The sequence below is a fragment of the Orcinus orca genome, chromosome 3 (assembly GCF_937001465.1).
Source record: "Orcinus orca chromosome 3, mOrcOrc1.1, whole genome shotgun sequence".
Classification (NCBI taxonomy): domain Eukaryota; kingdom Metazoa; phylum Chordata; class Mammalia; order Artiodactyla; family Delphinidae; genus Orcinus; species Orcinus orca.
In genome coordinates, this window is record NC_064561.1 from 7370776 (window position 1) to 7384039 (window position 13264).

Consider the following 13264-nt stretch of genomic DNA (forward strand, 5'->3'; position numbering starts at 1 on the left):
AGTCAGGGTGGTGTATTGGGAGGCCCATGGGGGTGTAGGGAGGGGGGCAGTGCCATGTGGGGTCTCTGCTAAAGTCCTTGCATTGGTGAATACAGGAGGTGGAATGATGGAATGCTTGAGGAGAATGAGTAGTAAATGAGCAGGTCCAGGGACTTCCCCGCCGGATTAGTGGTTAAGACTCGTCCTTCCCAATGCAGGCGGCACGTGTTAGATCCCTGGTCGAGAAACTAAGATCCCGCAAGCGGCACGGTGGGGCCTTAAAAAAAAAAAAAGCAGGTACCAGGAAGAGTGGCAGCTGGAGATGGCGGGCGGCAGCAAGCACCTTTGGAAGCCACCAAAGAGGAGGAGAATGGGGGCCTTGGAGCAGTGGAGGGGGGACTTGGAGGGAAGATGGGTGTGTGTATCTGTGTATTGAAAGGGGCACTAGGCCCTAATCCGCTGGATTCACTGGTCAGCCATCACTGCGGGAAGGGAGAGTGAGTTGGGGTGGGGGGGAAGGGGCTAAAAGAGAGGTCCAAGAATTTTTTTGTGGGGGCGAAGACAGTGAAGGGCCAAGGATGGAGGAGGAGGGCACTGGGGGAAGCGGCTGGAGATGATGGGGAAGAGAGAAGGAGAGGTTGAGTGCTCCGAGAGGGGGCAAATGTGGTGTGCAGAGGCCAAGTCCATGCTCAAACTGCTTTTCCAGAGGGCGCGCTGGGGGTGGAGCCACAGGCTGGGGCGTGTCCCTACGTCCTGTCCCCGCCCCTCACTCCGGCCCTCCCCAAGAACCCAGAGATTCACAAAGCGAGACCAGTGGTGGGGTGGGGAGCAGGACCGGTATAGGGGCGGGGCCTCTTCGCAGCTGGACCCCACCCCTCAGTGAGCCGCCGTACAAAGCCGGGCGGGACCAGGGGAAGAGCCCAGCCTCAGGGGCGTGTTAGAGACTGTCGGGCGTCAGGCCCGCCGCCACCGTTCCCCTGGCTGGGGGAGCCACCTCACACAGCACGGCCGCTTGCGCGGGGCGGGGCTCCAGCGTGTGTCCGCACGGCCGAGCACCGCCCTTTGACGCGCGCTCCGAGCTGGGCAGCCGCACCGCCTTACAAAGCGCGGCCATTCGGGCCGCGCCGGGCTGGAGGCGGGGCCCAGCCCTAGGGGCGTGTCCGCGCGGCCGAGCACCACTTCTGACGTACGCTCCCGCCCTCGCTGTTCCTGGGCCAAGGAGTCACCTCACAAAGCTGCGACCGCTAGCGCGGGGCGGGGCGGGGCGAGGCGGGGCCGGGCCGGCCCCGCCCCCCAGCGTGCTTCCTCCCAGAGCCCAGGGCCGCCGGCAGGGGCCGCTGCGTCACGGGGCTGGACCGCAGCGGCTGTGGCGGCGAGGCGGCGCGTGGCCATCAGGCGGCGCTACCTGGCTCGGCCTCGGCCTCGGCCTGTGCGGCGGCGGCGGCGGCGGCGGCGGCGGCGGCGGCAGCGGCGGCGGCCTGGGCCCGGGCGCGGCGGCGGCGGCGGCGGCGGCGGCGGGGCCTGGAGCCGGATCTAAGATGGCAGGAACGGCGGCGGCGGCGGCGGCGGGGCCGGGCGTGGGCGGCGCAGGGGCGGCCGGCCCGGGTGTCACGGGGCCCTGCGGGGCAGTGTCCGTGTTCCCCGGCGCCCGCCTCCTCACCATCGGCGACGCGAACGGCGAGATCCAGCGGCACGCGGAGCAGCAGGCGCTGCGCCTCGAGGTGCGCGCCGGCCCGGACGCGGCGGGCATCGCCCTCTACAGCCGTGAGTGCGGGGCCCCAGGGCCGGGCCGAGGGCCGGGCTGCGCGCGGGGGCTGCGCACGAGGCCGGACGGGCGGGGGACCCGGGGTGGACCGGACGCGGCCGCGGTGAGGGGACCGGGGTCCCGAGGGTGAGGGGCCCTGATCCTTGGGGGCCTGGTATGGGCTCCGTGGGGCCGGGCCGAGGGAGCTGGATGTGAGGGGCCCCCGAGTGAGGGGTGTGGAGGAACGGTGTCAAAGGGGCAGAAAGAGAAAAGAGGGCGTGAGTGGTGGCCAGAGGTGAGGTGCCCCGAGCGGGAAATGGGGGAGTAGTGAGGGCCCTGAGATTGGGAGGGGGTGGGCAGGAAGTGGGGGGCCGAGAGTGCAAAGTAAGAATTCGGAGGAAGCCGGGGGTGGGGGGGGGCTGGGTGGGAGGGGAGGGGGCCTGGGCGTGGGAGAGGTGGGAGTCTCTGGGCGGGTGTGGCCGCTCTAGCGGGGAGGAGGGAGGGGTGTGGGCAGCCTCTGGCTATCTCAGGGGACCCTATGGACTGCCAAGGACGGTTGGAAAGTGGTGCCCAGTCTGGAGGGACCTGGAGCACCCTGTGCCACTCATCTGGAGGGCTTGGCGTTCCGGACCCCCGAGTGGGAAACTTCTAGATCTGGGGAGAGGGGTCCTGCGAGGGTGGTGCGAGCTGCTGTGTGTGCGCCTCGTGGAAACGTGGACGGGGAGGGCCCTTATCTGGATGCCCAGCTCCGAAGTAAGAGGTAACACGGACTCCTTCCTGGCCACGGACCTCCGATCTTCCTTTCTGGGGATGTGAGAAGCTGGTTACATTTTCTGAAGCTAGTTTCAAAACTGACATTAAGGTGGAAAAAAAAAAAATCACAAATGTGTTTGCCAAGGACCTCGCGTCTTTGTAGTTCATCCTTTTTCTTTCTCTTGTTACTCTTTCTTATCAGTTCTCTCTGGTCACGATTCCTCCTTCACATTTTTAAAAAAATTAATTAATTGTTGGCAGTGTTGGGTCTTCATTGCTACGCGTCGGGTTTCTCTAGTTGTGGTGAGCGGGGACTACTCTTAGTTTCGGTGCGCGGGCTTCTCATTGCGGTGTCTTCTCTTGTTGCAGAGTGCTGGGCTCTAGGCGCGCGGGCTTCAGTAATTGTGGCACATGGGCTCAGCAATTGTGGCTCGTCGACTCTAGAGCACAGGCTCAGTAGTTGTAGCGCACGGGCTTAGTTGCTCCTCGGCATGTGGGATCTTCCCAGACCAGGGATCGAACCCGTGTCCCTCGCATTGGCAGGCAGATTCTTAACCACTGCACCACCAGGGAAGTACCTCCTCCTTCACATTTTGTTATTCTGTTACACTCAGCTTGGTCTCTCCGGGTTTCTTGCACTGATGCTCTGTGGAGTCACTGAGGGGGCCTCTCCTGGCTTTGGCCTGTGTGAGTTTTTTGCCACTTCGGGAACGGGGATTTTCTGAAGGGAAGTATGTGGAGCAGTTGGTTCCCACACAGGATTCTCTCCACACCTCAACTTGGAAAACCCAAAATAAAGGAGCTGTGCGTCTGTCCCCAGCATCGCACCTCTTTTTGCTGGGGCAGAGCTGGGTCTTCTTGGATCAGATGAGGAGAAAGAAGGGTATCCTCGGTGGGCATCGGAGCTCAGGAAAGACACTTAAGCTCAGCAGGATCCCCCAGATCACAAGCATGGCCATTCATTCAACACGCATTAATGGGATACAGAACAAAGAAGGGCAGTGTTTCTCAAACTAGGGTTCCAGGGCTGATCCGCAAAGGAGTTCCAGGGGAGGTGGTTTATCTTTGGTAAATAAACTTGATTTTAGAACAGTTTTAGATTGATAGAATTACTAGGAAGATAATACAGAGCGTTCTCATGTACTCTACACATAGTCTCCTCTCTTTACATGTTCCTCCAGGAGAGTTTTTACTTTTGTGTTTTTGTTTTGTGGATCTACTTGGAATGGTTACTAGTTACAAAGGGAACACTTCCCTTTTTAGAGGTCATTCATAACTGAAGCGATCGTCAAGAGGAGAAAGTCCATGTTTCTCAAACTGAGAGCCTCAGTCTGAAATTATTTCAGACCCCTGATGATACAGTCTCAGAGGTCTGAAATAATTTTTTCCTCTTTAGGCTCAAGTAACATTAGTGTGAGGTATTAGTGTAAAAGTATGGGTTCTGGAGTTGGCCACAGCTGGTTGTATTTGTTTTCCAGGGTTGCCGTAACAAACTTGGTGGCTTAAACCAACGGGAATGTATTCTCTCATAGCTCACGGGCAGAAGTCCAAAATCAAGGTGCCGGCTGGGCCACACTAGCTCCACAGGCTCTAGAGGAGGATCCTTTCTTGCCTCTTCCAGCTGCCAGTGACTCCAGGCGTTGGTTGGCTGGAGGCCACAGAAATCCAGTCTCTGCCTCTGTCTTCACATGGCTGTTCCCCTGTGTCTCTGGGCCTTTTCCTGTAAGGTCACCTGTTGCTGGATTTAGGGCCCACCCTAAATCCAGGATCATCTTAGATCCTTAATTATGTCTGTAAAGACCCTTTTTCTAAGTAAAGTCATATCCATAGGTTCCGGGGCTTAGGGCTTGGACATGTTTTGGGGGGCATCCACTACGTGGGCTAGACTGGTGCCCTGAGGGTAGTTGTGGGTCTCTGTGCCTCAGTTTCCTCGACGGTAGAATGGAGGTGATGACAGGACTGTGGCACAGCGTGTTTGCTCTATGAACGAACACTTCTTCTTTGGAGGCAGCACCTGCTCCGGTAAAGGCCTGGTGATGGCCTCAGAGTTGGTCGGGTTACTGCTCAGGGCGGGGCAGCCCTGGTTCCTGAGCCAGCTCCGCCTGGGGAGCACGGGTCTCTGGGGAAGAACTTCTCAGAAGTCTGCCGGGGGAGTGCAAAGTCCTGGATCAGAGATCAGGCCCGGCCTGCTGGGTGTGGAGGGCTGGCTGACGGTTCCCTGGAAAAAGGCAGAGATGGTCCAGCCACTGGGGGGACTTAGGGGTGAACCACACTGCTGCTGGGAGCTTTAGGCTTTCTCTCAGGATGAACTTTGTCCCTGGCTTCAGCATTTCCCAACCTGGACCCTTCTGGGACCCGAATGCTTTGGCCAGGTGAGAAGGCTTCAGGAACCCTGTTGTGCTCACCTGTCCCTCGTGAGGCGAGGTCTTGCGAGCCACTGGTGATTCCAGATCCCGGGCATTCGCCTCTGTGGGTGGAGCTGGGGTGGGGGCGGGTGGGCGGTCGACCGAGACATCCGCCCGAACCTCCCAGTGTCTCACATCTGGGAGCTGAGGGTCCTGAACGTGGAGTGTGACTGGTGTGAGTCACCAGCTACGCGGCCTTGAACTAGCCATTTCACCTGTAGCAGCCCTGTAGCGACACCTGTACACGTCTTCCGTTTCCTCACCTGCGATGGGAATAGTGCCACTGGGGTCCCGGGCATGTGGGGGAGGTGCAGCACGGGGTTGTGGAACAGGGTGTCCGGCGGTGAAGGGTAGATCTGTCTATAGATGTTATCAGTGGTGGTGCTACTGGCGTGGAATGGTGAAGAGCTGGCTTTTCTAGGAGGGAGTCCCTTATGCTGTGGGGCTGCCCAGCTGCCTTGCACCCCCAGCAGATGGGAGGGGGGCCCCTGGGCTGCCACCTCTGTCTCAGGCGGCAGGGCTGGGAGATGGGTGTGGGTAGCAGGACAACCAGCCCCTTTCCTTGACGTTTGCCCCCTCCCTGTGGGAAAGAGGACAGCTGAGGAAGGTCCTGTCCCAGTCACCCTGCAGTGAATGGTGAACCTCCCCACCCCCTTTTTTTTTTTTTTTTTGGCCTCGTGGCTTGCAGGATCTTAGTTCCCTGACCAGGGTTCGAACCCGGGCCCCCGGCAGTGAAAGTGCAGAGTCCTAACCTCTGGACCACCAGGGAATTCCCTCCCCACCCCTTCTTGCCAGTTGATGTCACCCTGGCCCGCGTCCATGAGATTGGCTAAATGGCAGCTACCGAAACTGGGCCGTTTTCCTTGGGCAGAGTTGCCGGCTTCCCGGGCCTTGAGGAAGCTTTGGCACAGGCTCTGGAGCCCTTGGACATGGGCTGCCATCCCCTTGCAGGGAGGCAACTCCTCGGAAAGCCCATCGTGGGGCGGTGGGGCGGCGAGCAGAACACACTCTCAGTTCCTCAGCCCCGTGGCGGCCTTTCTGGAGCTGACTGTGCTGCTTTTCTCTTTGGGTCCTCTGACCTGTCCCCGCTGCATTGGCTAGGAAGTGATGTACGGCAGGGCTGGCTCTGAAGGGCTAAATTTCAGTTCGTGGGGGACATGCCAGGGGTGGAAACCCCAGAGAAAAACCCTCTGTAAAAGCAAGGTGAAGCATGACCTGCTGTTCTGGAATCAGGACCCTGGAACTTCCTTCAGTCACCCTCCTGGTAGCCCACACCCCCGGTAGCTGCAGCAGGGGGGTGGTAGTGAGAGGGTTTGGAAGAGTTTGTCCTCCACCCAGCCTTGAGGACATTCAGTGTCAAGCTGGGGGGAAGACCCAGAAAGTTACACCAAAAGGCATTCACGTTTCAGTGGTGCCTGCTCGTTGCTGCTGGCTGCAGTCATTTATTGAGCACTTACTGTGTGCCAGGCCCTGCTTAAACCAGTGTTGACAGACTCAAATGCTTGACTTTGGGGGCAGCTGGGGAAAGGATAATAATATAAAGCAGGGCCTGTGGGCAAGCTATGGCCCGTGGACCTGATCGGGCCTGTGGCCAATTTTTTAACCGGTGACGGCTAAGGGCGGTTTGTACATTTTTAAAATAATTAATTAATTAATTTTTGGCTGTGTTGGGTCTTCGTTGCTGTGCCCGGGCTTTCTCTAATTGCGGCGAGCGGGGGCTACTCTTCGTTGCAGTGCGTGGGCTTCTCATTGCGGTGGCTTCTCCTGTTGCGGAACACGGGCTCTAGGCGCGCGGGCTCCAGTAGTTGTGGTGCACGGGCTCAGTAGTTGTGGCTTGCGGGCTGTAGAGCGCAGGCTCAGTAGTTGTGGTGCACGGGCTTAGTTGCTCCGTGGCATGTGGGATCTTCCCGGACCAGGGCTCGAACCCGTGTCCCCTGCATTGGCAGGCAGATTCTTTTTTTTTTTTTTTTTTTTGCGGTATGCGGGCCTCTCACTGTTGTGGCCTCTCCCGTTGCGGAGCACAGGCTCCGGACACACAGGCTCAGCAGCCATGGCTCACAGGCCCAGCTGCTCCGCGGCATGTGGGATCTTCCCAGACCGGGGCACGAACCCGTGTCCCCTGCATCGGCAGGTGGACTCTCAACCACTGCACCACCAGGGAAGCCTGCAGGTGGATTCTTAACCACTGAGCCACCAGGGAAGTCCTGGTTTGTACATTTTTGAAGTGTTGATTAAAAAGAAAAAAACAACCCAAGGAAGAATATTCAACCAAGACCATAGAGTCCTGCAAAACCTAAGATGTTTACTTACTGGCCCATGACAGAAAAAGCTTGCAGACCCCTGGGATAAATGAATGAAACAGGCAGGAGGAGGGGGGACTTGGGGACTCAGCCCCAGCCAGGGTTGGCAGATCTGCCACAGCTTAAGAGAAACTGAAAAGCCCTTCTTTGTGTAGATCTGTTTGTTTTGATTGTGAAGTGTCCTGATTGCTCAGGCCAGATAGAGTACACTTTCTGGACTGTGTGGGTCAGTTAGACTAATAGGTGTGGCCCTTGCTGTGTGTTACCACTGGTCTTTAGAACAGTTCTGGGAGGTCGGCACACCACTCCCATTTTACTGCTGGAAAAGCAGGGGTGAAAGGGCTTGACCAAATAACATGGCTGGCAGGCAGCAGAGCTGTCTTTGGAGTTCACGGCTGTTGGACCCTCTGCTCACTGCAGAGTGGTTCAGTGGAAAAGAGTGGTCAGGATTCAGTTTATCTGTGCATAACAGAAACCCAAAGTGGCAATGGCTTAAACAAGATGGCAATTCATTTCTTGTGCTTTCGTCCTGAAGCCTTGGAGGTTGGCAGACCAGGGCTGGTGTGGAAGCTCTGCTCCAGGACGTCCTTGGACCCAGGTCCTTCCAGCTAACCCCTCTCCCACATCCGGGGTTTGGGTCTTGTCATCATGGATCAACATGGCGGCTGGAGTCCAGCTATTACACCCTGGTTTTCAGACAGCAGGATAAAGAAAGGGACAAAGGATGCCAAGAGCATTGCCAGGTGTCTGTTAGGGAAGGTTCCCAGGGCTGTGCTTCTGCTTGCATCCCATTGGCTAGAATGCAGTCACATGGCCACCACTAGCTGCAAGGGAGCCTGGGAAATGTAGTCTTTAGTCTGAGCAGCCCTGTACTCAGCTAATTTCGGGGTTTCTCTTTCAGTGGGAGAAAGGGGAAACAGACATTGGGAGACAGTCACCTTGGCCACAGTAGGTAGGATGTGGATGTAGCCACCAGTGTTGGGAAGGATACTCCTGGATTGTGGAAAGATGCTCAAGTGGGGGGTGGGGACAGTAGCCTGGTGTGGAGCAAAAGGGTCCCTTGGAGGAGCTAAAGGATGGGTAACAAGGTTGGGCCCAGGTCACTTTCCCGAGTGACAGGGCCTTTTCCCTTATGCGGTCAGGAGCGGCCTGCCATTTTTCACGGGGGCCTAACATGATAAGAATGGTATTTCTGAAGATTACTCTGGCAGCAGGTTACGCTGTAGACGGGAGCAAGGAGAGAGAAGCCTGCAGAAGCTTCCAGGCCAGAGAATGCAACAGAAATGTAACCGAATAGTTTCACCTTAGTCTGCCCCTGAAGCGTGTCAGAGGCCAGGAATCATGTTATGGAACAAAAGGTGAATTCTGCCCAGGGCAAAGGCAAAGGGCAGATGGCAGAGGCCATGACCCATGGCCAGGGGTCGTGAGTGACCTGCCTGCAGGGTTAGCTCCACTGTGTGGTTAAAAGGAGACTCCCAGTATTTTAAAAATCAGAGGATTTCACATCAAAATCTGCCTTTGTACTTCTGAAAAAGCAGAAAGGCTGGCAGTCCTGGGCCTTCACACCCCGAGGCTGAGTTGGATGGCAGTGCTGCCTTCAGAAGGGGCAGGCACCCCACATGGCTAGAGTCCCTTCCCTGCTTGCTGCTTGCAGCACAGGCCTCGCACCAGGAGCCATTTGCCCTCTCACTCGCAGCGCTTTGTCTCCTTTCTTTTCTTTTTTTTAAATTTCATTTCTGGCTGCGTTGGGTCTTTGTTGCTGTGCGCAGGCTTTCTCTAGTTGCGATGAGTGGGGGCTACTCTTCGTTGCGGTGCGCGGGCTTCTCATTGCAGTGGATTCTCTTGTTGTGGAGCATGGGCTCAAGGCATGCAGACTCAGTAGTTGTGGCTCATGGGCTCTGGAGCGCAGGCGCAGTAGTTGTGGTGCACGGGTTTAGTTGCTCTGCGGGATGTGGGATCTGTGCAGTGGTTTGTTTCTTAAAATAGAGAGGCATTTCTCTGAACCCAGGTTTCCATCGGGGGTGGGAAAATGTTTCTTACCCTTAGCCCACACCCTTCTTCGTCCCCCATCCCTTTCTCTAGGCGGCTGAGTTGGAGCCCCGTGGAGCTGGGGGCTGTTACCCCAGTCCAAGTTGACCTGGCTTCCAGTCCCGAGCCCCGCCCACTGCCCACCTCCGAAGCCCCTCCCCTTCCTCACCTCTCCCTGCACCTGTGTAGCCCACAGGCCCTCACTGGCAATTTGGAAGTCTAAAAGGTATGAAAACCTAACTTCTTACTCATTTGACAGCAAGCTCTAACCTGACCCAAACTGGGGCACAATTCCCCCCTGAGCTGCCATGTGGGGCTCCCTGTAATCTCTGGGTATCCAGTTTAGAATGACCGTTCCCGCTTTTGGCTGCAAGACTGTGCTCGGTTCTGGACGTTTCCTATAGTTTGCTGGGGATAATCCATGTTATCTGAACCTTGTTAGCTTTCTTCAGATCTGAAGAGTTTGTAATCTGAAACACACCAGGCCGCACGTGTTTCAGGCAGGGACTAAGGGCCTGGCGCGGTACCCCCGTTGGGGTTGTTTGGGCCCATACGTGAGATCACGGGTGGAAAGTGGCCGGCGTCGTGAGCAGCACCTGGCAGGAAGCACAGGCATTAGGTGTGGGGGCCTGCGTGAGGTGGGCGTGCAGGGCCTTTTGGCAGAAGGAGGAGTATGGTGTGAACTCAGGTGATTCTGTGCTGCCTTCTGGGAGCAGGTCATATCTAGCAGAATGGGGGAGGCAAGAGAACCCTTGGCGGCAGGCGAGGCTCCTTGCCTGGGGAGCCTGAGGAGGCACCTGAGGAGGTGGTGTGTTTGCCAGGACGTCGGGAGAAATACCCATCCCAGATGGGGGGAGGGGGGGTTGGAGGGCCAGACCTGGGCCAGACTTGGCTGCTCCCATGGAGAGTGGAGGCTGGGAGGGGCTTCAGGCAGCTCAGAGCTGAGGCTCTCAACCCGAAGTCCTTGGATGGCCCCTGGGAGGGGGTTGTCCCGTGATCCCTTGAAATTATATGCCGCTTGCATAAGGGTAGAGGAACAAGAGTCCATAGCTGGGACCTCAGAGGAGCCTCGCCGGAGGCAACACTTCTAAAATGCCTATTAGGTCTGTGTGCTCCTGGTAGACTGTGGCTGTGACGCTGTGGTTGGTTCTCTGTGCATTTTTGGGGGGAGAGGCTCCCTTGCTTTTGATCCTCCTCAGAGGGATCTGTGACCCAAGAAAGGCTGACAGCCACTGAGTTCAGCAGCAGATTGGGGAGTGAAGTGGATGCCCCCAGCTTGTAAGGGATGGTCAGTGGGAGAAGCGGTGTGTGTGTGTATGCGTGTGTGTGTGTGTGTGTGTGTGTGTGCGTGTGTGTGTGCGTGTGTGTCCCGTCCTCAGACAGGGCGAGTGACTTTGAAAGGCAGGAATGCCAAGGGCAGGTCACTGGATTTCAGGAGGGGCAGCCCCATCCGAGGGCGGGGCGGGGGGGGAGGGAACCCAGGCAGATGGCAGGTCTGGGGAAGGCTGGGTGGAGAGTGGGAGGGCGACCCGGGACAGCAGGGCCCACCAGCAGTTCTCTGAAAATGGGGAGACCTGAACTTTCATTCTTTCAACCAGAAGCGTATTCAGAGTGGACTTGCTGTCGCACTGTGGTCGTTACCATTTGTCTAACTTTAAACAGCAGAACTTTACTGAGCATCCGTTGTGTGCCAGGTTCTGTTTTAGGAGCTGGGGTTAAGCACGTGGGCCCACACCTGTGGGTCTTGGGGGGGGTGTGTGACAGGCATTAAGTCAGCAGGCACCCGCTAGTGGTCAGCGCCTTGGAGGAGGTAAAAGGCACTGAGGCTTGCGAGTGCTCGGGGCGGGGCTGCTCAGAGTGAGGGGCAGGAAGGGGTTGGTCACAGATGGTCCCTGCTCAAAATGGGGCGTTAACGCCACCAGGAGAAGCGCAGGTGAGGCAGTGCCTCACCATCGGCATGACTGCTCTGTGCCTCAGTTTCCTTGGCTGTAAAATGGGAATCTTGGTATCCTCTACCTTGGAGGGTTGTTATGAGTTGTGAGCTAATAGAAGTAAAGTGCTTAAAATAGTGTCTGCTACTCAGCAGGCGGGAAGAGCTGCTGGGGAGTGAGCCTGTGGGCCCGCATGGCCAAGGACAGCCGGGGGCCAGTGTGGCTGGAGCAGGGTGCGTAGGGGGAGGGCCGGGCCCCAGCAAGGGGCTTGGCGTTTATTCCCAGAGTGTTGGGGAGGGAAGCGACACCTGTGGTTGTGTCTGGGCTCAAGCCCAGTTCTGTCCCCTGTCCTTTCCTGGCAGGGTGATCCTGGGCGAATGACTCAGCCTCCCAGATCTCAGCTTCCTTGTCGGTGGGGAGGTTCCACTGAGGGGCTTGGCTGGTGCCAGGTGATCACCTGTGCCCGGACTGTAGGCACGCTCCTAGTTTCGGGGAGCAGAGAAAAGGCGGAGTAAGAACTCCTCTCATTGTTGCGGGGGGGGAAGTGGCCCAGGAGCCAGTCTGAAGAGAGTGGGGCAGGAGGCCGCCAACCGGAGAGAGTTGAGGTGGGAAGGAGGCAAGTCCCGGGGCAGGGGGCAGTGGCTTAGCTGGGGTCTGCTGTATCTCTGGGTCAGTCCTGCTCTCCTGGGTCCCTGTCTCTCGGCCAGGCCAAGGGACAGGCCTGCTTTGCATTCCTGGGTTGGAATGCCCGCCCTTCTCCCTCCTGGTCTGCAGCAGTCGTCAGAAGCAGCTGGAGGTCATGATTAGCATAGGCCGTGGAGCCTTATCTGACTTGACCTTGTGACCCTGGCCAAGTGACCCTAGTTCTCGCTCCTTTCTTCCTGGAGCATGGAGAGTGGTCTTGGGGGCTGGTATTAGCCCCCCACACACAGCAGGTGAATGACATGGTGTAAGATGTCATTGGTCTCCTAAACCTGCTGTGTGGTCTGGAAGAGGTGATGGTGAAACCCCCAGACAGGTACAGGAGGAGCTGGGAAGGGCACAAGGAGGTGGCCTTGGAGATCCCGCCCAAGCCCCTCCAGGTCCCAAATGACTCACTCTGTGCGTTCACCCTCCTGTTTTCTCACTTCCGGGACTTGCTTGGGAAGCTTCAGGATTTGGGGTCCCAGGAACAGTGCAGGCCGGGGCTGTTGGCACCCTTCACGTCTGCCCGGAGAAACCATGGCCCTTGCCCTGACGCTCGTTACGCTACACAGCTCCGACCTTTGGTTTAAGAAAGTCCCTGACTTCTCCCACACCCACCTCTTTTGTTCCCTGAAAACCAGTTCTGTGAAGGAAGTTGAGACCAGGCTTCACCCACGCCTGCAGGAGTCGGATATGGAGGCTCTGTGGCCCTCGTGCGTCTCCCCTGGTGGTTATCCTTTAGATCACTTACTTTAATGGTTGTTTAATCAACACACACAGACGCCTGGGCCTTAGGTGCACTTGACAGTGTGTGCATCCACGTAACCGCCACCCAAAGCCAGACCTAGAACTTGTCCCCCAGCCTCTGGGTGGGTTTTGTTTGGTCAGGTGGGTCTGTCCCCTGACGCCAGGCAGTGCATACTTGAAAACAGGTCCAGACTGGTGGGGCGGGGCGGGGGGGGGCCGGCGGGTGTGCTCCGTCTCCTACCAACCCCCATTCCTTGCGTAGTGAGAGGAGAACCCCTTTGCTTCCCTCTTTTCGTCTGTCTCTTTCAATTGATTCATCGCCCACAGCTTCGGTAAGAGCGGGTCTGAGCTGTTTTCCTTTAAGGTTGTTTGGCGTATTTGCTCCCCCGCGAATTGTGTTCCCGTGGCTGGGGTTCCTTTTGGCTGGATGTGTTACTCGTGTAGCAGTTTTGTGTGTAGAAACCTGCCTGACAACACAGGAACCGGTGAGATTCTGGCGGGGTCGGCCGCAGGGACCCTGGCAGATCAGTGCTCTAATGAAAAAGGGATGCTCTTTTAATCCCCCCACAGGGGGCACGTGAGTAAATACAATCAAAGGCAGACTGGGGGGCGTCCTGCAGACCCAAGAGGGACATTCCAGGAGCTTGCCACATTCTTCTCTGAGCTGGAGGGGAAAGCAAAGGCAGGCTGGGG

At 57.5% G+C, this 13264-nt stretch overlaps 1 protein-coding gene across 4 annotated transcripts in view; it reads left to right on the forward strand.

The window, feature by feature from the left end:
- Positions 1-574: 574 nt before the first annotated feature.
- Positions 575-13264, forward strand: part of CARM1 (coactivator associated arginine methyltransferase 1) — a 42485-nt gene continuing 29795 nt past the window's right edge. The window contains exon 1 of one of the 4 annotated variants that reach the window (XM_049708141.1): positions 575-1743. In XM_049708141.1, coding sequence (XP_049564098.1) covers positions 1518-1743 — 226 coding nt within the window. In that variant the 5' untranslated portion in view covers positions 575-1517. Of the gene's footprint in view, positions 1744-9274; positions 9436-13264 lie in introns of those variants that run through there. The other 3 variants (XM_033401118.2, XM_033401114.2, XM_049708142.1) reach the window with 3 other exon arrangements.